The 24772-nt window shown below is 43.5% G+C and overlaps 1 protein-coding gene across 1 annotated transcript in view; it reads left to right on the top strand.

Moving 5' to 3' along the window:
- Positions 1 to 18776: 18776 nt before the first annotated feature.
- THEMIS (thymocyte selection associated) overlaps positions 18777 to 24772 on the top strand; it is a gene marked incomplete at its 5' end in the record, with an annotated part of 79802 nt that continues 73806 nt past the window's right edge. Inside the window, one exon of the mRNA XM_081998176.1 lies at positions 18777 to 18867. Within this exon, the coding sequence (XP_081854302.1) occupies positions 18777 to 18867 (91 nt within the window). The remainder of the gene's footprint in view (positions 18868 to 24772) is intronic.

Genomic DNA, 24772 nt, shown 5'->3' with positions numbered 1-24772 from the left:
TTGGAAGAAATTTTTAGCACCATTAAAATTGTAAGGGAACCAATTCTTTGAAAAAATATTGAAGCACAGGTCGACAGGAGAACTGCCAGACAAATAGGTGGCTCTTCAGATGCCCTTCAGGGTAAAAAAGTATTTGTTTAGCAAATTGTAAAATTAAGCAATGTTTATTTTGATGTTTACGAACATGTAAGCTTTGCTTCCAGGAAAGCAAAATTTGAATAAACCAATGCCAGATTCTGATTATAGCTGTGGTGTACAAAATATTACTGTGCTTTTGCTTAGCTTGTATCCATTTGTTCACAAGGTTTCCTATATTTTACCAGCAAAAATCGTTGCAGTCTCTTGTTGGTCTTTTTCAGAACTGACAGTAAAATGATAAGGTGCTTTAAAATATTCTGTAAAGTAAGAGTGAATTAAACTTTTATTTAAAGATTATTTTATATTATTTCCTGTTTTGACACCCTCTCACTTAATGTCCTTGTTAAGGAGTCATTCTCGTCTGGAGGACCAATATAAGGTAAGGAAAGGAAAATCCTTTCCTAAGGTAAGGATAAGGAAAATCTCAAAAGAAAATGGTATTATACTTCACTTCAGTGTTTCAGGGAGTATTTGGGAAAACTACATGTCATCTGTATGCCCTAAGTTTCTTCCTTTACTTCACACACACAGAATTACCCATCCAACACTATAAATGGCAGAGAAATGTTCCGAGAAATTCTGCTTCTCAGATTTTTTTCTGGGCCTCCATCTGTATTGCATACAACTCCACATCTTCGAGCTCTAAAAAAAGAAGTCCTTGTCTTTTGTCACCTAATGTTAGTTCCTACCTATGAACAGCAAGATAAACAAATCAGGTTTGAAAACATTCACTGGATCTGAGTTCTTAATACTCACAATTGCTCTTTGTTTCGTTTGCCACACTGGAAAGGGAATTATAAACTGCATGCAACAGAATTGCAACATTCCTGGCTTTCTCTGTGAGGCCGTGGCATTCAGCGAACTTTGGCATCAGGGGATGGGATGCATCATCTAAAGCTAGCTGTCTGGTCACGTTTTGTGGAAACAACACACCGTCTCCACAGACTGATGCATCCTGCCTGTTAGACGTGTGCCTGGGACTAAATGAGTTGGACTCTGGAAGGACCTTCCTCTGTTGTCCGTATAGGGTGTTGAGAAGTTTAGACTAGAAGTCTAGATTAATTTTTTGACAGATGAGATGGGTAGCTCTTAGGGTCGTGGAATGCAAAAGCCAAAATCCATACTGACCAGAGTGATTTTTATGTGTTTTTTTCTTTCCTGATAAAAAATACAGCATTACCATTAGGCTGAATGAACAGCTATTTTCAGGGAGAGCTTGTGTGTTGGGGGTCCAACCCCACCAGTACTTCATAATCCTTGGTAAGATCTTTGTGTCCAGTTTCCCCTGTACGTTAATCATGACTGGTGCAAATGCCAGTAAGAATCCTGGCATGACAGCACCCTGTGCCTGCACAGGAATCCTCCGTGGGAGCATCCCCCCCCACTAGAAGGTATTATAGCTGCTGGTGGTTATTCTGCAACTGGGAACTCTGCCGATGTTGTTCAAGTACTCTGAGAGTCACGTAGTTTCTGTAACTGTCGCTGACTGCGGTGACCTAATGAGCTCTTGCGATAGCTTGTGATTGAAAAACTTGCAGGAAGTTCTTCCTTGCAAGGCTAGGGAAAAGGATGCAGAGGGAATGGTGTGTGAGCACCAGCTCAGAAATATCATTCTCTAGTAGCGGTATATCTTGGGGGTCTCTTAGGCAAAAGACAGCATTAGAATCAGCTTTTCAGCATGACATCAGGAGGAGACAGTTTGCTTTCACTGTGGCAGCTCTGTTCCCCCAGGTAGTATGGTTGAGGGCTATCCTTTTCTTACACCTGTGCAAGACAGAAGAAAGAGAAATAGGGGGACTATGAAAACGTGAGGAAAGGTGTGGCTTATGAAGGGAGTGTGCAGTGGAGGGAGAGAAATATTCCCGACCTTGGGCGCTTGAGGAGGGAAATACTTCACTCCCTGAGGCAGTGAAAAGCCACCAGCACCAGTATCGCAATGTGTCGGCAGCTTCTGTCTTGGAGAAGTCTGTAGGTTTCAAGACTCCTCAAAATCTTGCTGCTGGCTACTGCCCTTGCTGAAATACTAGCACAAACTTGGTTAAGTGGCTACAGCCTGCAAGGTACAGGCGCTCCGCTTTCCTCAGCATCATGAAACGAAGGCAGGACCAACACAAGTAGTAAATATGGAGAGAGCAAATGGGCATCAAGTCAGAGTACAAAGAGGCATGAAAGACTTCGTCCGTGGAGGAGCGTGAGATGATTCAAATTTGAAATGAATGAAGTTGAAACTAAGCTGATGTCACATAATGAAAGGAACCAAAGGAGTGTACAAGTTCCCAAAAACATGATTGCTATGTGCAGAAGGTATTCTTTGCTCCAAAACTGAGGAGTGATGACTCCAGTGTCGTAGTCTCCATAGTCGCTACTGGAAGGAATTCTGAGTGTTGCCTTCATGGCTTTGGTTCATTTTCTATAGAACAGTAACCAAAGAAGTACCTTAGGGATGTGTTCAAAGTATCTGAATTTTCCCTAAATAACCAGATCTTAGGATCCAACGGTGAAGGACAATATCGGGCCTCAAGCACCTTAAATCCTTAGTAATGTCTAAAACAATGTCATGGAGATTAAAGTTTACTAAAACAAGAGCTACTAAAGCTCAGCACCCTGTATGGAGAGAGGCTGCTCTTTTTTTTTCTTTTTTTTTCTTTTTTTTTTTTTAGCTCTCTGAATCTGCCTTCCCTGTTCATAGTGACCCAGCTCCAGTGGAAGCAGGTGTGAAGAGACTCAGCTTTTGAACTTTTATCTGGGTCCTGCGCTGGTTGATGAGATCCTAGAATTTACATTTTCTGCTTCCTGTGTAAATGCTGCCATCAAGAAACAACAACTTTGAAAGAGGCTTTGCCTTCCTGGAAAATGGTCATAGGCATAAGTTTGGAGCTTGAAAGTTAGTATCCGCAGTATATGTAAGCTGTTACTGGGATTTATTTCAATCAGGAAGTCACTTAGATAATAGAATGATGTAGTTTATGGTAAGTCCTTGCCTTGCCCAAGGTAGTACATCAAGAAACACAATATGCTTTAGAGAAACGTGAAAGCAAATGCTACTGCAGGTGTATGCTACTTCAAATGGGGTAGCAATTTCCAAAATCGAAGGTCTGAAAAAGCAGACTGCAGAAGCAATGGTAGGCAAGTGCTATGTCGTTGAGCCTCCAATGTGAACTGAAATGTTAAAGGACAAGGAAGGGGCAGCCTGAGAGAAAATGTTGCAGACCCATTGCGTGCCCAGGCCACCTGGACTGACAAATGACGATATGAAGGGCCTCCTTTAAGCTTCATTCTGCTGCTGTGTCAGAAGAAACCCTGAGATCTTGAAATAAATGTAAAAGCTGCTTTCACAGTGCCCTGCTCTGTGCTGAAAAGTAACTCATTTTCTGCAGAGGTCTGAATTGAGTTAAGTGATCCCAATCTCACAAAAGAACCTTTGTGGTGGTTTATTACTAGTGCTCTTCCTTTGTTAAAGGTCTTGTAACTTCTGCAGATCCAGGATACTCAAGGGTATCTGTGAATATTCAGTTATGTCTTTACCATCTGGGGTTGAATAATCTGTTAGTAACAGGTTATGTATACTGAGGATGAGACTTTCAGAATACGCAGAGGTTTAGTCCCATAAATTTCCCTTCAACTTTATGCAGCAAAACCTTGTCGTTATGAAAAATTTTAACTAGAGGCTCTGTTTGAGCAAAATTTGAGATGCTGACAATATAGAAGTGTTTCTAAATTATTTTAAGCTTGCTGGATGCTTTTTCTTTAAGCCTGAGTAAAAGAATGATGAGAGATTGTGGTGGTGGTTGACGGGCGTAAGTGTTATTTTGGCCCACGCTTCTCAGAAATTCTTTCCCTGCTGTTGGGTTTAGAGCCCTAATTAATACAGAGATTGACATGTATGATGACAGGCTCAATAGGATGCTTACCTAATAATAATGTTTATTAACTGTATCTTGGCCAACAAAGAACAGATGTTTTTGTGCCTTGTTGAGGTATAAAACTTGATTGCAGTCGTCTTTTGTAACCCCTTCTAGCTTCCGTCTGGATCAGAAAATAGTCCTGCCTTCACAAATTGTATCAAGATAAATTTGAAATCTCCATATGCTTAGAAGATTTTTCACATCCCCACTAAGTAAGCAGAAAAAATGAAGACTATATTAAAAAAAAAAACAGCAACAAAAAAAAAAAACCCTCTTCTGGACATGAAACCAAAACATGATCTTTCTGCAAGCCTTGGAATACCCTGGAGCTTTTTCGTAATGAGCACAAAATGGCATCTGGCAAAACACAGTACCTCCAGATTGTGATAATACGTGTGTATTTTCCTGCCAGGTGCAAACCAGTGTGAGCTCTTTCCATTTCACGGTGGAAAACTTGTCTTTCTTTTGTGTATCTAATCTTTTGTAGAATAGTAACGGAAATTACACAGTGTTTTGCCGAGTCCTGAAATTCTGAAGAAAGCTACTGTCTTTTTGCACTCCGATAGCAAACATGAAAGCAGAGATTATAGTATCTTTAGAGTTTCTCTCTCAAGGTAACTGGAGTGAGTTGTTTTTCATAGCGGCCATAAAGCCAAACTATGATAAGTGTCAGAAAAGTTTTGAAAGACATTTGTTTTGCTACAAATCGTGCGTGTAGACTTAAGTCCCAGCAGGTGAAATCCCAGTTCATTTGCGGTCAAGGACATTAGGTCTCGCTACTCATGTTCTGTTAGTCTTGCTGATGCACTCGCTGTGTCCATGAGCGAGCGCAATAAATGGCCCATCCGGACCCACAGCCCAAACTATCCTCAGCACAGAACCTGGTGCTGTAGCCTTTCCCCCCAGTTTCAGGATGAAGTGGTTATGAAACCTGCTGATGATACAGATTAGCAATACAAAATTGCTTCTATTTACTGAAAACGCTTGAAACCACCTGCTGAAGGGATGTATGCATTCATTTTGAGTTAGGTGGTGGAAATCATAGACTTGGGAAGCTGCGGCACTGCTGCAACCGTTGCAGTTGCACAAAATGGCACCACTGAATCCTCAGTTGATGCGGTTTAAACTGTATAAACAGGTTGCTGCTTAGTTCCATCTTGTGAAATGATCAAGGTTTCAATCTTACCTTGCATTAAAAAATACAGCAGTATTTGAGTAGTTCTCACAGGTTAGACAACTTCAGGGATGAGGGTAAAAACGGAGCATAAAAGCAGTAGGCTTAGTATAGGTTCTTCTGATACTTCTCCAGCTGGATGAGCTGGTTCAGTTAGTGTGACGGTGAGCTGGAATTACAAGTGTGAGAAAATAGCTGTGTGGTTTTGTCTGTGGCAAAGGCTTTTAAAAATTTCTTTAGGAAAACAGGGAAGAAGTGCAAGCTTTGTTTCTATTTCAGTGTGCCTTCCTTTCGGGCACCTGATTACTTCCAATAATAGCCTTGCTTAATGCTTGAAGATGATGGTCCTTTGGGTAGTGAGGGTCACAGCCTGCCGCAGTCTCTGTCCTCAAACACAAGTAAGCTCTTGGTACAGGGATTAAAGGTAGCAGGTACAGGTATGACGGGTATGACGGGTGCTATAGTGCATGCAGGGGGGAACTGCAGCGGGCAGAGGCCCAGGGAATAGGCCTTTTGCTTTGGCATAGGGCGGACTTTGTGCAAGAGAAAGAGAATAAAACAGACAGTGAAGTGCCTGGGACCAGCATGAGGATAGGAATTTTGTTCTCTGGTTATTTGGGTAACAACATAGAAAGCACTGGCTTTGTATATAAGCATAGGCAGGATGGAGAGTATAAAAAAAATCTAGACCAGATGGGGACTTCCTAAAAAGCATGCGGTTATGAAATACACGGGAGAAAGAAAAAAAAATCCTGAACGCCCCCGTCGGTGAAAAAGTTTCAGATATTGAGTGTATGTTGTACTTGTGGTCAAGCAAGGTTGGACGGGTGGTTTAGGCCACTGAGGATGAAAGACACTGAGCAAGGGACAATGTGAAGGAAAGAAACAGGCAGTGTATGTGAATGGTTTACATCTTCAACAAGGAGAGATCTGAGTAGGTATCATGAAAGACAAAAAAATAATCCCCCAAAACCAGGCTCAGCACAGGCAAGGGGCATGATGATCAGTTCAGGTACCTCATTTTATGACCTATGATCTCCACTTGAATTTTGGACTCGGGCAGTTAGCTGCCTTGAAGCCCACAAGGTATAAATTTTGTGATACCATGTTTGTCATCACTGATCAAGAAAAGGAGGAGAACAACACCGGTGCAATGCTGAACGTGATTGTTCAGACAGTCTTTTATCTTAGTTTGGAGGACAAGCAACAATGAGAAGTAGAGTAAACGTGACAGTAAGCTATAGCTCAGGCATGATTCCACAGGCACAATCTCAGCCCCTACTCCACTCTTAATACAGCGCCAAATGCTACTTCACAGGCTTGTTTCCGATGTTTGTTTTTTAACATAATTATGGTTTGGTTTTGTTTTTGCTTTCTTAGAAGAGGAAAATCTATACTGAGAAAAGCAACATTAGAGAGTGGGGGGTGAGAGGGGAAGCATTTGGGAGAGTGATCTGAGAGGCACCTGCTTGACTATGGCCTCAGGGGAGCCACTGTAAAGGAAGATTTTGAAGACTGAGAAGAATTCTGAGTGTCTTGAAAATGTAAGCCAACTTGATAAATGAAATAGCTTCAGAGTCCTACGCCATTTAGCGTTTGGGGAAAATTGCAAAAACTGGGTAGGGGAGAAGCACATTCCCTGCAAGTTGTTATCTGTATTTACAGTCCAGCATGCCAAAATAAAAATTGAATTAGCTGGCCCTGGGAAAAGAAGATAATAAAATGTGACAATTACTTCGATGATATACATGTACATGGATTTTCCACATCTTCACTTTTAAGATTTTAAGTAACTAAAGTTTCAAACTACTTGGTCATGCAGATTCATCACAGTATTGTGATGTCCTGCTCTTGCTCGTTACCGCGAGTTTGCCAGTGAGGTGTCTATTCTGGACTTGTCACAGGCCACACAAACATTTAAGGAGGACAGATACTCATCTCTGTCAAGACTCCGTTTTTTTCAGACTAGACTCTGTACTCTTACCTGATTGTTTTTCCTCTTCTGCCAGTGGTCTTTGTACATGACTGGGATCCAACAAATGGACGTTGTATATTGCCCTTTCCAAAACATAGTTTAGGTTGCTTGATTTTGTTGTTTTGCTGTGTTTTTTGTTTAATTCTTGTTTTCACTGATTGTTTTCCTCTGCTCTTTTATCTTCTACATCTTAGCACAGGCTGAAGCTAAGCAGGCAGGGGTGGTACATAGTGTTATCTACATAACACATTTCAACTCCTCAGCAGAAAAGATTTTAAGGAGTAGTTTCAAATGTACACAAAACGTAATGGACCAACATGTTGGATGGACCCACACATCCCACCCTCCAATCTCACCTGAGCCAGGATCAACTGGCATCTCTGGAAGCAAGCTTCTTTCTGTTTGTCATTCAAAGTCTGGTGAGTGTCAGGATGTCAATGACTTAATTACAAATTGAAGCAACTGCAACTGCTCTTTTGTTCCTTCCAGTGCTTCTCTGGGGTGGGGAGGAGGTGAAAAAGCCTAGTCCCTTCCAATTCTTTAAAGGTTTCTCCTTTCCAGTTCTTTTAAAGGCCTGTGGGCTTTAAAAGCAATGTGAAACATCCCAGGAAGAGATTTGGTTAGTGATGTGTTTAGGTGTGTTTGATTTAAAGAAAAGGATTAACCCAGCAATGTATGGGAGGGGTTGGTTGACTCAATAGATCCTAGGTGTTAAGGGAAGGGAAATATGAATATCTAGGCATAGATACTCCATTGTGTATGGTGTAACTGACTGTCCGTTGTGGCTGTTCCTGAAATGTGCTACAGTGAAGTGATTTTGAAATGAGACTTAAGTATCAACTAGTAAAGGGAATGTGTCAAAAATCGATTTCCCTGCACCCAGCTTCCAATAACATTACCATAGCTGATGTCTGCTTGGGAGTGGGGAGGCATGCTCTTGTCTCTTTGCCATGGTGCTGGGTTAAAACACACAGCTCAGGGACCGAATTCAGAAATACAATGTTCTGGGAAGACCATGACTGCCCAAAATGAGGTGAGGCACTCCATGTTACAAGCATCTCTTGAGCCAATTGCTCTTTTCACTACCGCCCACGCAAGGAGGGAGGACAACCCCAGGGAGTAGCATAGTGATGAGTGCCTGTCATCGGGCAGGCTTGAATGAACAAGGGGCTCTGGTTATCTGCTAGTTTTAGGAAGCTGTACAGCATCCTCAACTGAATGTTAAAACAGGAATCCACAAATTTTCTTCAACATTTTTGTTCAACCTTTGGGCTGTTTTTTGCTGTAACTCTGCTCACTTTTGATTTTATTTTACTCTCTCTTCTATGAAAGAGTTTGAGTGTTTGGATTGGATGCTTTTTCTTCCCCTTTTTAAGTACCTTCTCTTATATGAAATCTTCCTTGGCAAGCTTGTCTTCAGCCATACTGTGTTGGTGGTTTCGTAGGTAAGCAGAGAGCAGAATGCAGAAAAAGAAATGAGCAAAATCTCTTGTTTGTAAAATGGACTTTGGTGTAAGTAAGTGATGGCTTTGCAGTTTTCAGATTTCATCCTCTAGCCATAAGTCTGTTTGAATGAATTTGTTCACATAGTTCTACAAGAACACTTATAAGCACATTCCTGAGAGAGATATGAAGGGAGCTGTAGACTTTCATTTTTCAAAATATATCTGTCTATTCATGCCGACTGTTAGATCACAACGTGCTCAGCACCAGAAGGTCCAAGATGCTGTAGTGCCCCACAGGCTCCCAGCACCCCCTGGCTTGGGGTCTCTAGCAGTATGGTGAGGAGAAGGAAGGAGAAGGCTCCAACTGCCATGCTGTATGCTTCACCCAGGAGAACATGTGCTAGGAACACATTGAAGGAGATGCCCAAGGGTCACAAATGCTCTTGGATGTCAAATAAATGTAGATGCAACAAACTGAAAACAAGATGAAACGCTGGCAGAAAGACTTAAACTCCAAAGTGAGACCCCCAGGATGTTTCCTTACAGATTGTTTGAAATCTTAGATAATTTAAATGAAGTTTGTGGAGAAGGACAAGGTGAAAGGGCCTTGGCTGGATCATAACATATGTTCCATATTGCAAGGCTCCCTGCAAGAAAAAATGGATGCAGTATATGCTTCTTAGTAAGTTACCACTCTGCATGAGAAGTAATGAGACTTATTAGGTTTGGAAAAGCAGACAAAATAGGTAAGAAAACATATAGTGAAGCTTATGGATTAAGTGTTTTAATAGGCAAGGGCTAAAATACACACTAGGCAAGTTAGAATAAATGCTACCTATGGATTCTTCAAGAACAAATGAAGGCTGTTCTGGAGAAGAGCCCCTGTGTTCTTTCCTCCTCTGCTGCTGGGAACACAGGTTTGTTGACCAGTTCGATAAGGAAATATATTTCTTTTCCAGCACTTATCCTAAATGATACTCTAAAGGTTTAGCTTCTCACAGTGGGAAGTGTGTGGCATGCTGTTAGTGATCTCCCTCTTTGCTGTAGTCTACCACAAAGATAGTGAAGGCTGTGTAGGACTCGAAAAAGACGTTGGCTAGCAGCTATTGAAAGTACTGCATTTCTCTCTTGTATGAGGTAGAGGAAGGGACGTGTCATGCCATTGAGGACATTAATGGTACCAGGCATGGCAGAAAAGGCAACACTGCTCTCGGGAAGGAATAAATAGGACTGGAAAAGAGCAGGATGCTTACCTTTGCTTGATCTGAAGCAAATGTATGTTGCTTACACTGCTCCCAGATTTGTTAATGTCCAAATGTACCAGATTCTGCATTAATTAAAAAAAAACAAAACTCTGTTTAAATGCACTGGGACCCTTTCCTGAAATGAAATAACTTTATGACTGATAATTAAAAAAAAAACCAAACACACCATGCAAACAACAGAATAGAGCACTAGTTGTATCTGTGCCTGTGACAAAATGCAGATGGGTCCTGGCCTCCAACCCCACCATCCCTAGGGATGAGGAGTCATGAGGGCAGGCTGAGACCTCCCTGGGCACCCTCTTCTCCCATGGGCTGAAACTCTGGCAGATGCCAGCCTGAGAGTCTGGCTGCCTCTTCCAATAAAATGACCCTTTAGCACTTCTTTAGTTCAGATCTTAGCTTTCCCACAGCTTGCTTAGGCATTTTCAAATCCCTTCATCTATGTTCAATTATCCTGTGTACTTCCAAAAAAAGAGAAAACCTCCAACAAAGAGGTCCACCAATGACTGAAATCTTCATACAGCTTCTCCTTAAGAAAGAGCCAGGGACTCCTGGAACAAGGCCAGAGATGCAGATCACTTAAGCAGCAAATGCATCTAAGCTTTCATATGGTAAAATAATAATGATAACCAAAATGCCCTGCAGCAGAGTAATATCAATGCCTCAGAAAAGGTAGGAAATTAGAATTAATTTAACTGATATGTTGGCAAGTGTTAACTGCATTTTATATGGAGCCTTTTTTCTTTGATGAATACCCCATTTTGCTGCAGAAACAATTTGCTTTTAGACTCAACTTCATACACAGAGTGGAAGTAATTGCAATTAAGTTTGTTCTCCAACTTTCTGAAGCTACTTCCAAAATCAGGCCAATAAAATTGTGGGCTTCACAGACTGTATCTTTCTGTGTACCTTTTTTAGAAAGGCTCCTATTAATGGTTAAAAAAAAAAAAGAGATAAATACTTGGTTTGGTATGTATTTTAAAATGAGAACTGATATTCAGTTCCAATAAAAACAGGCGAACATATTCAGTGCCACCACTTTATCATTAATTTGAAAGTCAGACAATGAGTCTGTCATTTAAGATAAATATTAAGGATAACAAAAAAGTCAAAGTAACCATTATTAAAATAAATGTTTTGTTGATTTCTTTTCCTGGCTGATTAGACTAAGCTCTGGGTTCTAATGCTAACAGAAAAAGGGGTTATTAGCACTCTTTCTTCTGGTAATGTAGACATTAGAGAGGTAAGGAGTGCGAGATGCCAGTTTTCATTCTAGTTCTGTTAAAGCTCTTTGCTGTCAGGAAAAGTCAAACTGTTTTGCTTCCCTTCTGTAGAAAATTGTCAGTTGATAGGTGAAACTTCAAGAATAATTAGTAAAGTAGATGTGTAAATTCCATTGGGGGAATCAATCTTTCACAAATGTATTTAAATGAATTCAGTGTCCTTTTCCCTGTACAGTGGCAGGGTGCAAAAAAATTATTTTGGATTCCTTTAACAGCATCTAGAAACCCACAGTGCCTCTTTAAAAATAAATTACAGCACACCCCACTCAAGAAATCACAAAGGGAGAGAGTGATATTTAAAATGAATTCAAAAAATTTCCCCAACATGTCTCCAGCTGTCAAAAATGCTTTGAAGATATGCCAAACACATTTCAAAACACTTTTTGTAATTTGAAGATATCTCAAGTAATTTTTCTTCCCAAAGTAAATCTTTAATGGACCTGTAGATCTGCTTAAAATTGTGGGTTGTCTTTTTTTTCTTTTTAGGTCCCTCCCTTCCTTTTCTTTCCTCCCAAAAAACAACCACCCACAGAAACGAGATATTTAATGAAATCTGCAGAGGTGGTTGGGTTTTACTTTTTTTCTTTTTCTTATTATTTTTAGAGAGAGTAGAAAACTAGTTCTGTGGTGACAGGGATCAGGTTTGGAGATCTGAACACAATCCATGGCTCTGCCGTAGATTTTCCATGTAGCCCTGGATAAATCGTAATTTCTCTGCTTTGGGTCTACTCCCGAAAAATAATGCCTCAAACTGAGTATGGAAAATGGAGACCAAAAATGCTTAATATCTGCCTGCTATTGGAATGCTGAGGATCAGTCAAGTGCCTGAATAGATTTTAGGGTGTGATGCCATGTACAAAGATATTAATATTCCCATGGGAATACTGAGTTCACCATCTGTGCTGTTAAATAAAAAGCAGTAACACTAGTTGGGGGTCACCCCTGTACGGCCCATTTTGTGTGAACAACCTTTTTGACAGGTTCCTCTTTGTATTGGAAAGGCCCCAAACTCCTACTGTATTAACATTTGCATTCTACTTTATCTTCAAAATACTTTAAAAACATTTAAGAATCAATCATCTTCATATATTTATAAGGGCAGCTAGCATTAATTACTACCTGTCAATAGATGGGTGAATTTTTAGTTTGTGATTTTGAGTCCATACTAGTGCAGAGCTTAGAAATCTCAGATCATGTCCTTCTCTCTGTGGTCGAACAAAACATTAGTGGAACTGCATGCCTACGCAGCACTTGAACCTTCAGGATTTTGAGTGTCCAATTCATGCATGATGCTAAAACTTTAAACGCATTTATTAAGACCATGATGATAATCGCACTTAACTGACAGTTGGAGAGAGAGTTCTGGAGATATATTTCCTATAGTTTACTGATGTATGCAAAGCAATTGCTCTTTGTTGAAGAAACTTTGGAAAAATGCGTGTCAATATGTTTGCAAGACTGTAATTTAAAATGTCATTATCAGCAAGGTGTTTCTATGGGAAGCCACAACCAACTGAAAGCCGTAACTCTTCCCTACTAAGAATCTACTCCAACCCCTATTAAAAGCAATGGAAAGACCTTTCTGACTCCATCAGGTACCGAATTGCTCAATAAAATGTAGAAAATACCCACAGGTTATTATTGTTCAGTCCATAAAAACAGTCAGCCAAAAACTTACTATTTTTCAAAATGTAATATGTGTACATGTGCTTCAGTTCTTTTAAAAGCACTGGGGGACCCCGGTTCTTCAATAGGCTGTTCACTGGAGTCAAACACTGGCAAACAACCCTCTGGGCTCAGGAGCTTTTACTAACAGCCTTTTGTTCACACCTGCTAAGCCATTTAAATTTCATATGAAGAGCACGTTTAGGATCTCTCCGCTGAGCTGTACAGAAATGTCAAAGAACCCAAAACATAGTTCCTGAAAACATAAAGGAAAGTTTACAATACAATCACAAGGCATTAAAATGTTCCAAGATTTTAAAGCCAGGAGCCATCACAATTCTTTGGGCTGACCACATGCTTTGTGAAGATGTTAAGATTTTGAACCCAATCGATTCTGTACCAAGTCCAAAAACTTGGAACAGGGCAAGATAGTATCTTTAGAAGGGCAGATTTTATCTTCATCTATGGGCTTCAGCTGACGGTGAAAGAGTATAAATTTCTGTGGGTAATCATCCTTGCTCTTTAACACTGCTCCTTATTTTAAATTTCAGCAGGATCTTGCTACGTCTTTGTCTGCAAGATTAAAAAACCCTCTACCCAAACTGACCCATCCTAGGCGGTGTATGAGTAGATGCCGTCTGTGGAAGTAGGTATGTTAAAAAAATCCACAACTTTTTGGGGTCACTGAATTATGCTGTGCAATGAGTGCTTTATATTTTAAGGTGAAATTAGAAGCAATTGTTGCAGGTGCTGGAGAATAAGTTACATAAATGTTAGACTAACAAAGCTAGGTTACTTTGGAAGGAATTATTTCAGTGTTTGAGGTGATCGTTTTGGCTTTTCTGTGTAGTTGTTGCCATCCACCTATACATACAGAAGCAGTAGAAAAAGCTTGTACGCAAAGATCCATCTACCATGTTGTAACTCATGTTACAACAATTCATGTTGTTGTTTAAAGTAGGTCTTTAGCCAATTCGGTCCCTGTCTCTCTGGGACAAATCCAGGAGTACCACTGTAGGGGATGGATTTTTTGCTTACGATGGGGACAGCTTGTTCTAGCTGCTGAGACCATGAGTTTACATCACATGGGCCATTAAAAAGACATAGTTGTCATCTGAGTGTCAGGTGCTTCTTGGGTGGGTTGTACAAAACCTGAGCGATCCTACCAGAACTGGTGCTGACCGGGAGAGGAAGATCCCAGCTCCTGAAGTCTCTGTGGTTTCTTTTCATGCTGGGTTCACCTCTGGAGCAGTTTTGCTGTAACATTGTTCATCCGACTTCATTGAGCCAGTAGACTCCTATAAATGAAGGGTGGCACTACAGCTCATCACCTATAGGAATAGATGACCTCTCTCTCTTTATCAGTATTGTTCTTGATGGTGTCCTATAGTGCTATATTTATTCGAGGCCTAAACATCCCAGGTGTCCGGTTGTTCCCTGGGGAGATTATTTCACAGCCCGATGCACCTGTGTCAGGGAGGACTCCCTACAGTTTAGTCTGACTTTATTTTTAACAACAGGTGGAGTTTACACCTTCCACTGGAAAAAAAATGTAAGTAAGTGCATTGAACCTCCTGCCGTACCTTGAGTTTGATTCAAAAGATAGCACAACCATTCAATATAAACCTCACTCACCCCTACCTCACAAGGCTCGGCTATTCCCCGTTTCCCTAAAGCATCCTCCTCTTGGGAATTATAGTTCTGCCAGCTCAAGTATCAAATACATTTCCCTTGTGTTTATAAGCTCAATAAATGGGTCATATCTTCCTGAAGACGTAATGCCTGGTTTCATATTTACCAGCTCAACTAATGGCTGCATTCATCTGGAGAATGGTCTGAGCTTAAAAAAAAATATCACAGACCTTCACAGGCTCGGAACTGATTTTATTTGGAAACTTGAAACACTTTATTGGCTTCCTGAAAACCAATAGGTAAAACAAATGAGTGTTCATCAGCATGGTAGAAAAACATTCTTGGAAATAGTTTTCAAAATTCTGTGTTTTGCCCATTTGTCCATTCGTCTCAATTAGCTAACCACTACTTTTCAGGTATATTCCCCTACAGCTGGTTCCTGGCCACCCGCTGGGGGAATGAGCGGGGGCCTTTCCACGCGGGGAGAGGTTGGTCCCTGTTTGTGCTGCCTTCCAGGGCAGCCGGAGCTGCCGGCGCCATGGCTGCACAAGGACTCATGGCTGCTTTGGATCTTACAGATTTCCATGCTGGCCTGACCTTCACCCTGTTGTTGGCGGGAGGGGATGAAGTGACCAAACCGGACACTACCTGCCGACGCCTGCAGGGCATAGGTAACATGGATGTCCCAGTAAGAGCTTTGTGAAGGACATAATAAACCAGAAACGGAGGTGTGGTATGGAGAGGTTTGTGACCTCTGTTCTTTCAGTGTGGGAAGAAGGGCCTCAGATTTTGCCTCCTCTCGGTACATTATACATGCATTTTTCAGCAGCTTGTCTTAATCTTCAATATGGAAACTTAGACCAAACAAAAGGAATTTTTCCAAGTCAAGACCCTCCTGAGGATTTAATATCCAATAGGATAATGCCCCCAAATGGTCTCTTATTACCAGCAGTCCATGATGATGCTGTCGTAATCTTCCACTCCGGGATCAAGGATGGTTTGGAGATGGCAAATTATTTTTCTGTGCACTTGGTGTTGCACATCAAACTGGAAAAACCTCCTGCAGAGCATTTGGGAGAACAGATCAGTGGTTCTCATTTACCATTCTAGGTGCTAGCAGAGATGAGGACTCGTCTGATAACATGTGAGCAGTGGACAGCATTCCTGATTTGGATTGCAATTTCAGACGAGTGTATATATAGTTCCTTCATCACACCTAAGACGGTGGGTTTTGTTACGTTGTCTGATAAAAAGCTGGTCTCTGCACGCTCCGAGGAGCACAGAGGAACAACAGCGGTGGGGGAACCCCAGCGGTACCTTGCCCAGGGTATTTCCAGGCACATCACAGGAGAGCCATCGGCCCGTTAATGGCTCGTCTCCCCACTGAGGAAGCACAGAGGCACAGCACCAGCCAGGCACCCCAGTAACCCATCACAGAAACGGGGCCCTGCCCAGAGCCCCCCGGGGGCATCACAGGAGGGTGATCAGCCCCGTGAGCTGGGCGTGACACCCACCGCACGCGCGGAGGGGAGAGGCTCTCCGGAGCACCCAGCAGACGGAGCAGGGCTGTACTTAGAGGTGTGGGACTCACTACGGGGTGCCGGGCAACAGCCACGTGCAAGACTTATTATGGGATGTTTAGGAGGGGAACCAAAGGTGGGGACAGGGTGGGATCAAGGTGGTTTTGGGAAAATGCAGGGCCTAAGAGGGTAAAAGGGACTGGTCGCACACAAGCAGGCTGCTGGCCAGTGCGCTCGCCTGTCCATGCCCTGCGCCACAGCAGCGCAGCCCATCCTGGCCTCTCATCCAGCTCCATTTCTGGTTGTTCCCCCGCGCCCGCGCGCGCGGGGCGGCGGGTGTGCATGGGGCTCTAAGTGCCAGCAGCTGGAGAAGGACCATGGGTCACAGGCCCGTCTGGGTGCCAGCAGGTCCAGCGGCTTGGGAGCCAGAGGGAGGCGTGCGTGTCCGTGTGCTCCTGTGTCTGAGAGGGCTCTGTACCAGCTGCGGGCCCGGGGCTCTGCGCCTCGAGGGCTGCCCACATGCCCGCACGCCAGCAGGCTCGGAGGCCAGTTACTGGGTGGAGTGCGCCTAAGCCCAGAGGGATCCACACTGCAGATGTGCAAATACATTTCTCACCAACAGACATCTGTCTGGATCAGCCTGAGAGGGGAACAGGATGAGGCCACTGGTGCTTGTGTGAGTGCCGTGGTTTCTGTCTGGGCTGGTCTACGTGGCTGGCAGTGTATTTGTGTGCATAGGTGCTGTAGGTGTGTGTGTGCGTGCCTGCCTGCTGGGAGGACGTGCCGCTGGTCGGCCCTGGGAGCACGGAGCTGCACTCCATGCTGTTGGGCTGCTGCATTCAGCAACATAGAACAGGTGTTGTTCTGATTCTCTGTGTACGAAATCCATGCCTGTTTGTACATTTGTTGGGTTCACGGGATTTTTAAACCAGTTATTATTTTTTATGTGCGTTTGCAGTCCATGTTAAATGTTTTTTGTGGTGTTGTTCCTGGCAATCTTATCAAAGTGAAGAGCCAAATACAAGTGAATTCAGGAACAGTAGAAATGGCCTCAGGGGCTCTTTATCCGTAGACCAAAACAATGTGGACAGGTAAAGCCCAGCTGCTGGCACTGACACAATCCCTTGGCAACCTTGGGAGGTGGTACATCAAGAAAATTGGCTTTGATTTGCTAGAGTTGCACACGTAATTCTTAAACACATAAAGATGTCTCACTGAAATAGCCGAAACCACTCACATATTTCAGTTCTCTGTACCCTGTAAGAACGAGCTTTTTACAATATGGGTCTTTTGATTACCACCAAAAGTGTGTGATTTCCCCAGCTCTCTTCCAGATCAATTATATTTGCTTAATTTCAAGCATGTGTTGTTGGGAGGGGAAAATGAGGGATCTTTTGTGTTAAAATAATTGATGAGTGGTTGGCTGTGCATGTTCTCTAGTTTGGCTTTTACTAATACCTGTCACTCCTAGACCCAAAGTCCTGTTATTCATTTGGTCTGCAGCACCTGCAGTGTTAGCAACCGGCAATAGTGAGCTCTGCACCTGCAGGCTCCACGCTTATAAAACCTGTTTCACATGCTCTGGAGCAATATTTGTTAAGACCAAGTTAACAAATTCTTCAAACCCCATAGTTGGCCTGGCACCTCAAAGGGCTGAGCACCCACTATAAGCATTTTGGGGTTTAATATGTGAGGTTTTTAATTGTCTCCTATAAATTATTACATATAGACGAAATGCAGCTACCAAGCTTTTAAAAAATAGTTGGTTATCTATCTCACTCACCATTTTGTCACATCATGCTTCCTACTTTCCTTGACACCTCAGGGAGACAGGAGAGCGATGTAAGGGAACATGAAATCACAGTCACTTCAGTTTTCCTGGTGATCTGAGTGACACTTATTTGCTACATGGTCTCGCTCTTCAGAGGAGTGCTGCTGCAATAACAGCGCTTGATCAGGTGCAGAAGAGCAGAGTTGGGACCAACACGGTGGGTTTGCCCTCAGCGCAGTCTGATTTTCACATGGTCCCGGGCAGTAGCCTCTTAAAATGCAGTCCCAGTTGCCACATCTCAGATTCAAAGCCCCACAAGTCACTGGTGACATATGAAAAAATCTTGGCCATTTTGCATAACAACGTTGTGTTTTAATGTCCATTTACATGACAACGTCATTTGTATTCCATTTGGATGTCTTAAATCCAGGCACAATACTTAAGGCAGCAAAAAGCATCAGAACAAAATGGTTTCAGTTCTTTTCTTCAAAGGCTGTTGGTGGTTTTGACGAGAACAAACACCAAACTGTTTTGCCATGCTCCAAGAAAAGAAAAAAAAACAACCAAAAACCACCCAGACATGATGTTTTTCCCCCACTTTAGACAGGGCTGATACTCAATGTCTTCTTTTCACAGGGTCAATAACCATCACCGATGAGAGGAATGGCAGATTCCCCTGCACCCTCTGAAGCCCAGTACCCACAGCACCCCCCGCACTTCTCCCAGCCTGGCATGGACCCTCTGTGGGTACGGGTACCCCAGCCTGGTGGCAAGGCCACCGGCTCAGCATCGTCCCGCCTCACCCCACTCCAGCTGCAGCCATGGGAGGAAGCAGCCACGGAAGGGAGGAAGCAGAAGTACCTCCCCGTGCTGCTCCTCCCCTCCACCGTGGAGCCCCACGGCTCTCCCAGGTGCAGCATGCACCAGGCTGCAGGTGTTGCTGCCTCGAAAGCTTTCCACTGGTCTTTGCGTGCCGAACCCACATGCTGCCTTGCTGCGGACCATGGCATCTACCCTGGAGAAGTTCATTCATTCTCTGGATCCCAGAGCCCTTCCCAGGGTCCTCCAAATCCAGTCAGGCATCTATTTCCAAGGTGAGCATCCGGTGTTTTCTGGCAGGGCTTTGCAAGTCTACTTTTGACATCGGGTCCCCCTTGGGACCGGGACATGGGGGAGGCAGAGGGAGGATGCTGACAGAGTTATCTCCCAGCAGTTTCCCACCAGCTGCAATTTTCCCTTTGAAGAACCAGTGTAATGATCAATGGCTTTGGAGACGTCTTTGGCATGGTGTGCATCTGGTCTTCTCACAGGCAGTGAGGAAGGAGCTATAGTTACTCCTTATTGTACCCTGGAAAGAATCCTGGCATGAGTCATGAATCTGCTTTGCACTCACACAGAGCCATAACACCACAATTGCAAATCACCTCACAGAGGTTAATTGATTAAACCTAGCTCTGCTCTTCTGGGCTTGGCACGGAGAGGTGCTCTCTGTCTCAGAACTAAAGAACCAGAGCATCTGGAAAGCAACCATGAGGGACTATAAGGTTTTCCTGAAGTTCTGCCCTGCCTTTGGGGGTACTTCAGGTGTGCAACAATACAAAGGGATGGGTATGAGCCAGACAGGAGCATCACAGGGGCAATATTTTGCTGGGTTTTCCTGCAGCAGATCTTTTTATGGTGTTTTTATTGCTGGGTTCTGCTTGTGCACAAAACACAATGGAAGCATAGTAAAGACACGTGCACTGGAGGGAGAAGTTCTGCGCTTGGTCAGAGCGTTGACTTTAATGACAGTGAAAACACCATGTCAGGCCCATGTATTAGTCTAGGAAGAGAAAGTTACCTCCCTGCCACTGCAAGGGAAAATTTGGGGTCACACTAGATAAAACAGAAGGGGCTTTATGAAATGAGCTGAAGCCTGCTTCAGCTTCAGCTGTGTGCTTGCTTCAGGATCCACAATATCTCTCTTTACGTTAATCTAAAAACCCCCATGTTGCTCCATAGTAGGAGGAGAGAGGAGATGGCTGTCATTTAGCTGTGGCCATGGAAAGTCTGAGCTGCGATCTCGGCACTGTGGCCAGAGCGGGCGGTTCTTCCCTCCGCAAGAACAGCCTCTTGGGGCGGAAAGAAAACAGGAAAGGGCATGCTTAAGCTGTGATGGTGGCACACGGTCCATGTTCTCCTGATTGCCCATCCTAGCTTCTCTGGAAACTGCCTCGTACTGATACACAAAAAAAGGCATTCTGGGAAACAAACTTGGCCAAAATTACCAGAAACTTTTGAAAATATGCTTTTTCTGACCTTTGACATGTAACCTGTTCAAGTTTTACTTTTTAAAATGGCCCATGAACTTGAACTGAATTAAGTTCTTGATAAGGAGGCTACTACCTAAGTGATGAAGAGTGGAATTTAAACTAAAAATGGGCAGATCACCTTCTTAAAGTTGAGTAGCCACCATATTTGTCTCCTTCCACACAGCTAGGAAGCAGAGGTAGTATAAATACAAGTTGTATGTATATTTACGTGTATGTACATGTACATGTATATATATGTATGTATATGTGTACACAAAATACCATAAGTTGTATATGTATATACAAAGTACTATGATAAAATTATGGTAGCCCAGCTGAGTTCCTGGTCTGCAGCCTGCTGCTAGTGGATGGTAAAACTCGTATCAGTACATCTCTGGAGCCAGGGCATTTCAGTTCGTGCTTTCGTTTACTGTGTAAACCTTTCCACACGAGGAGAAAAAAACAGTGGGACCTTAACCCACAAACCATTCTGCAGCAACGTCCTGGCCTGTGAGAGAAAAAAGCTGTTATGTGGTGACTGCCTGTAATAAAGGAGCCTGTGCAGCCTTGGGAGAAGGTGGTATGTGCTATATGGACCCAGGCATGTTTGCACTAAAAGCGAGAGCCCTTGTGCTGCTCTGGTGCTTCTTCAGTCTTCAGCAGCACCACCTCTTCCTGTCCTCTTCTCTCGGTGGCCTCCTCCCAGCTGCACTCATGTGCCCTCCCAGCAGCAGGCTAGGTACAGCACTGACGCACATGCAGGTCTCCTGCTCATACAGCGAGCAAGGCTGATACAGATGTGTGCCCTTCCCCTCGCCGCTGGCACATCTGCGGGCTGCTTGCAGGTATCTAGGAACACCGATGTCCACTAGCAGGCTTGTGTTGTCTCCTCCGTCTCCATCTTCCTTGCTTCAGAGGAAGTGAGAGACTCTCGAGACGTTGTGCCTGAGAGGTTTGCAGGATCTCGGGCTACAAAAGATCTTCTCAGCCCAGACTCCCCCTTCCTCCCCCTCCCTCCCTCCCTCCCTGAGCTCTCTGTCTGTCTCAGATCTCTCCTGAACATTTTGCTCCCCTCTGTACCTGGCAGCAGGGGTGCACACACTGTTCTGTGATTGCAGTATGATTTATGTTGCATTTTCTGAAGTGAGAGTAGTGCTTCAGAGAGCACCTGAAGTAGCTCCTGTTATATTGCTAAACAGGAGAGTGGGCCACTTTGTGCACTTCAAATTTCCATTAGGACAACCATTCTTTAGTCCTTCCTCGGGCAGATCCTCTGCCCCCCCAACAACCCTTTTGATTTCTCTTACTGCGTGCCAGACGCCAGCAATCACGTCGTGGGTAATGGCAGGCTATTGGCAGCGAACATGGGTTTATTGCTATGGTTGCAGGGACCAAATCAGCGCGTTCCTGCACTGATTGTAGTAGCTCCCAACTGGCTGCAGAGTCAGCCTGTTCAGCTGAGTCCTACTTAGATTAGTGGTTTTATGGAGTTGGATTTCATAGGAATCTTTACCCATTCCCAGCGCAACATGCAGGTAGTGAAAGAGAAGAATTATTTTTAAAGCATTACATGGGATTGTTTGAAACCGGTCAGTCACAAGGGGTGATTAATTTTCTGACATAAGAATTTAAAATGGCAAGAATTTGTACATATGTATGTGCTATGTATATTCCCCTCTCCACAACCCCAGAAAAAAGTGCAAGGTTTCTTAATGTCAGCTTAACCAGGTATATAAAATGGCTAATAGAGTAAATAATGGTCTACTAAATCCGTTAGAGCTGTCACATTGAAGTTGTAGCAGTCAAGCAAAGAAGGCTATAACAATCTATGTGGTAAAAAGACAACAAAATGTAATCCTTTCACTGGTCTTCCGTGGTGGACGGTGTGCTGTGGGGATGAAACTCTTCATTTACTCTATCTGGAAGCAACATTTTGCATACACTCACTTAGGTCTAAATGGTTTTACAAATATGGGACTTGCAAATCAGCCTTACTGTTCTTGACAGGTTTTCAGTACCTCTGGAAGCGTAAGGAAAGCATAATGCTGTAAGGATGGATGTATCTTTTTCCATGTGGTGAGGTATTTTTGTTAGAAGCTGCAAAGTCAAGTACCAGGAAAAGAGTGGGAATTTGCTTGCCCTTGGGCAAGGTAAAAGCTCTAAAAGATCCCATTCTGCCTTTGTAACTATATAGCATCAAATGCAATCTAGGTCTCTGTTTTCAGACCCAACCCTGCCTGCTGCGGTTCCTGGTGAAGATCAAGTTGAAAACATATGCTGTGTGCACCCATTCCACCATTAGTCTCTCTACTGGCCTGTAAAAAAATATGTTCCTGCTGCTATTAGTGGAATTGTCATGTATTTTACTGCAGCTCCCCAAACTGCAAGTGGACAGGACTTTCTAGACCCTGTTTCCATTCAGAATACTTCCAGCTAGAGAAGCTATGGGCAATTGAACTTTTGCTGTTGCTAGTGAATACCACGACCTAGACACCTTTCTGAGGAAGCTGTGTTCCTGCTCACCTCTCTGTTCCTGGCTTGAAGCAGAGGGAAGGGTTTCCCTGGGTTGATGTCAGTGTTTTTCATGCTACACCTGGACTTTGGGGTTGGTTGAAGCCTTACCCAGTTTGTGTCAGGCAGGATAGCCAACATTTGAGGAGCTTGTTCATGCCCTCATGTTCCCAGTCCCCTTTCCCTCCACCAGTGTGTGGCTGCACAGTCAGAGCCCCAACCTGCCGTCACCATCCATGACTGTCCAACACCATGCAGAGTCGGGAACATGGGGTTTTGGTAATAGCCCTGCGTTCTTCTAAAGTGCTTTTCATTCATCACACTCAAAGGACCGTAGAGAAGTAGAGAAATTATTGTTATTCCTGATTTGAAAACAGAAACACAAGTGAAAGGAGAGGGTGGTTCTGCAAACCTCAAGGATGCCTCTCAGGGCAGTTGTTATGGACTCTGCGGTCAAATCATCGCTACAGAAACTGGGCTGTTGAATCTCTGAAGGGAATAAGAAGACTGGTTATAAAATGAGAGCAAGTTTGCCAGATACAAATACCTTGGTAATAAGCATTGATTAGAAGGAACTACAGTGCAGACTGAAGTATGTGACAATTTAATAGCTCATTAAAATGTTATTAAAAAATTAAACTACTGAAACTCCATTGGAAACTGATTTGATTAATTGAATATCTTTCTTTGAACATTTTAGTAAATATTGATGCTTAGTAAGCTAAATACTCTATGACCACTGATTTTTACAGATAGCATGCAAGTACAGACTTTCACCTTTATGTTGCAAAAATTATGTCTGTTTTAATACTGGTATAATTATTTTATGGGTAATTAAATTTAATATTCTCAGGCTTAATTTAACCAGTAGCAGAACAGTAAAAAGTGTCGAACTTCAACTGTGAAAAATGTAGAACTGCTCAAAGCACCTATTAGCTTGGTGTTTCTCGCCACTAGCCATGTTCCCTACCTGCAGCCTTCCCATTTTTGCTCTGCTTAAATAGGAATCCCACATTGCCTTTTTTTTTTTTTTAATTCCCCTAAAGCTAAGTACACACATCAGCAATGGGATTAGAATCCCAGGAATTGGGACTTGCCACAATACAGGGAGAGCCGGTAGCTCCTCTCTGCAGTTCTGCTGCTCAAAAGCAGAACGTGCGTTGCGTAAATCGCAGCGCCAGGGCATCTCCCCTTTATGATGGACCCGTGAAACTCATCGGGGAAATTTGTGCTGTGTGCTCTCCTTCTGGGGAGAAGGGACCTTTAAGCCAGCAGCCTCCACCTCTGCAGGTGGGGAGTGCAGTGAAGCAGCGTGCTGTAAACAAAGTGCTCCGCTCTCTGCTCCCTCTCCTGGGGATCTGTGCCAGGTCTCTCTGCGCAGGGAGAAAACGGTGGGAAGAGACAACAGTGGGGTTACATATAGAGCCCCGGCTAAAGCCCTTCCAGGCCTGAGGGAGTTACAGATGCTCGGTATTGCCAGGTGGGATGCTCTCTCTGGCTGGCTGCTTGGTGCTCTCCGACAGCGGCGCGAGGGGCGATGCCAAACAAAACCCTTTGCGATTTGCTCCTTTGGTGAATGTGAATAGCTCTATTGCAAAACTCCCTTTGGTGAACTATAAAGAACATGAACATGCTTAGGCTCACGGTTCCTCCTGGCTCTCCTTCGCTGGCTGCATATCCGTGCCTGCTTGCCCTCTCTGCAGTTTCAAATTCACCCTTTCTGCTTTTATTACTGGGAAACAGCATTTTCCAGCATGAGCTTCTGTGAGCCTTCCAGGGGAGCAATGGGTTCTGTTGATCAGCAGCAGAGTGCTGGAACCACTTCCAAAAAGTCCTGTTAACCCCGTAACTGCAGCTATTCAAACTGAATAGAGGAATCCTTGAACACCAAGTCTCAGCTGCCCCAAGTCCTAGTTTAGACAGGAAATCTCTCTCAACACTAATAGTTAGAAAACTATCATGTAGGATTGAATGATTTTTCACTGTTCTTAAGCCAGCCTAGAGGGAACTAGTCCTGATCCCTTATCAGTGTGAAAAGCCAGTGAGTCGATGAAAGCTAGGATATGCAGTCTGTAATATGTGTGAATAAAACAAGCAAGCTGCCTCTTCGGGATTAATAAAGGCACTTTTTCTTATAAAGAGCAATAAGACAATTTAAAGAGGGGCTAAAGCATGGACAGCTTTGAACAGCTTTGAT

The sequence above is a fragment of the Phaethon aethereus genome (genome assembly GCF_964289735.1).
Source record: "Phaethon aethereus genome assembly, chromosome: 3".
Taxonomy (NCBI): domain Eukaryota; kingdom Metazoa; phylum Chordata; class Aves; order Phaethontiformes; family Phaethontidae; genus Phaethon; species Phaethon aethereus.
This window is presented reverse-complemented; position numbering and strand designations above follow the sequence as displayed.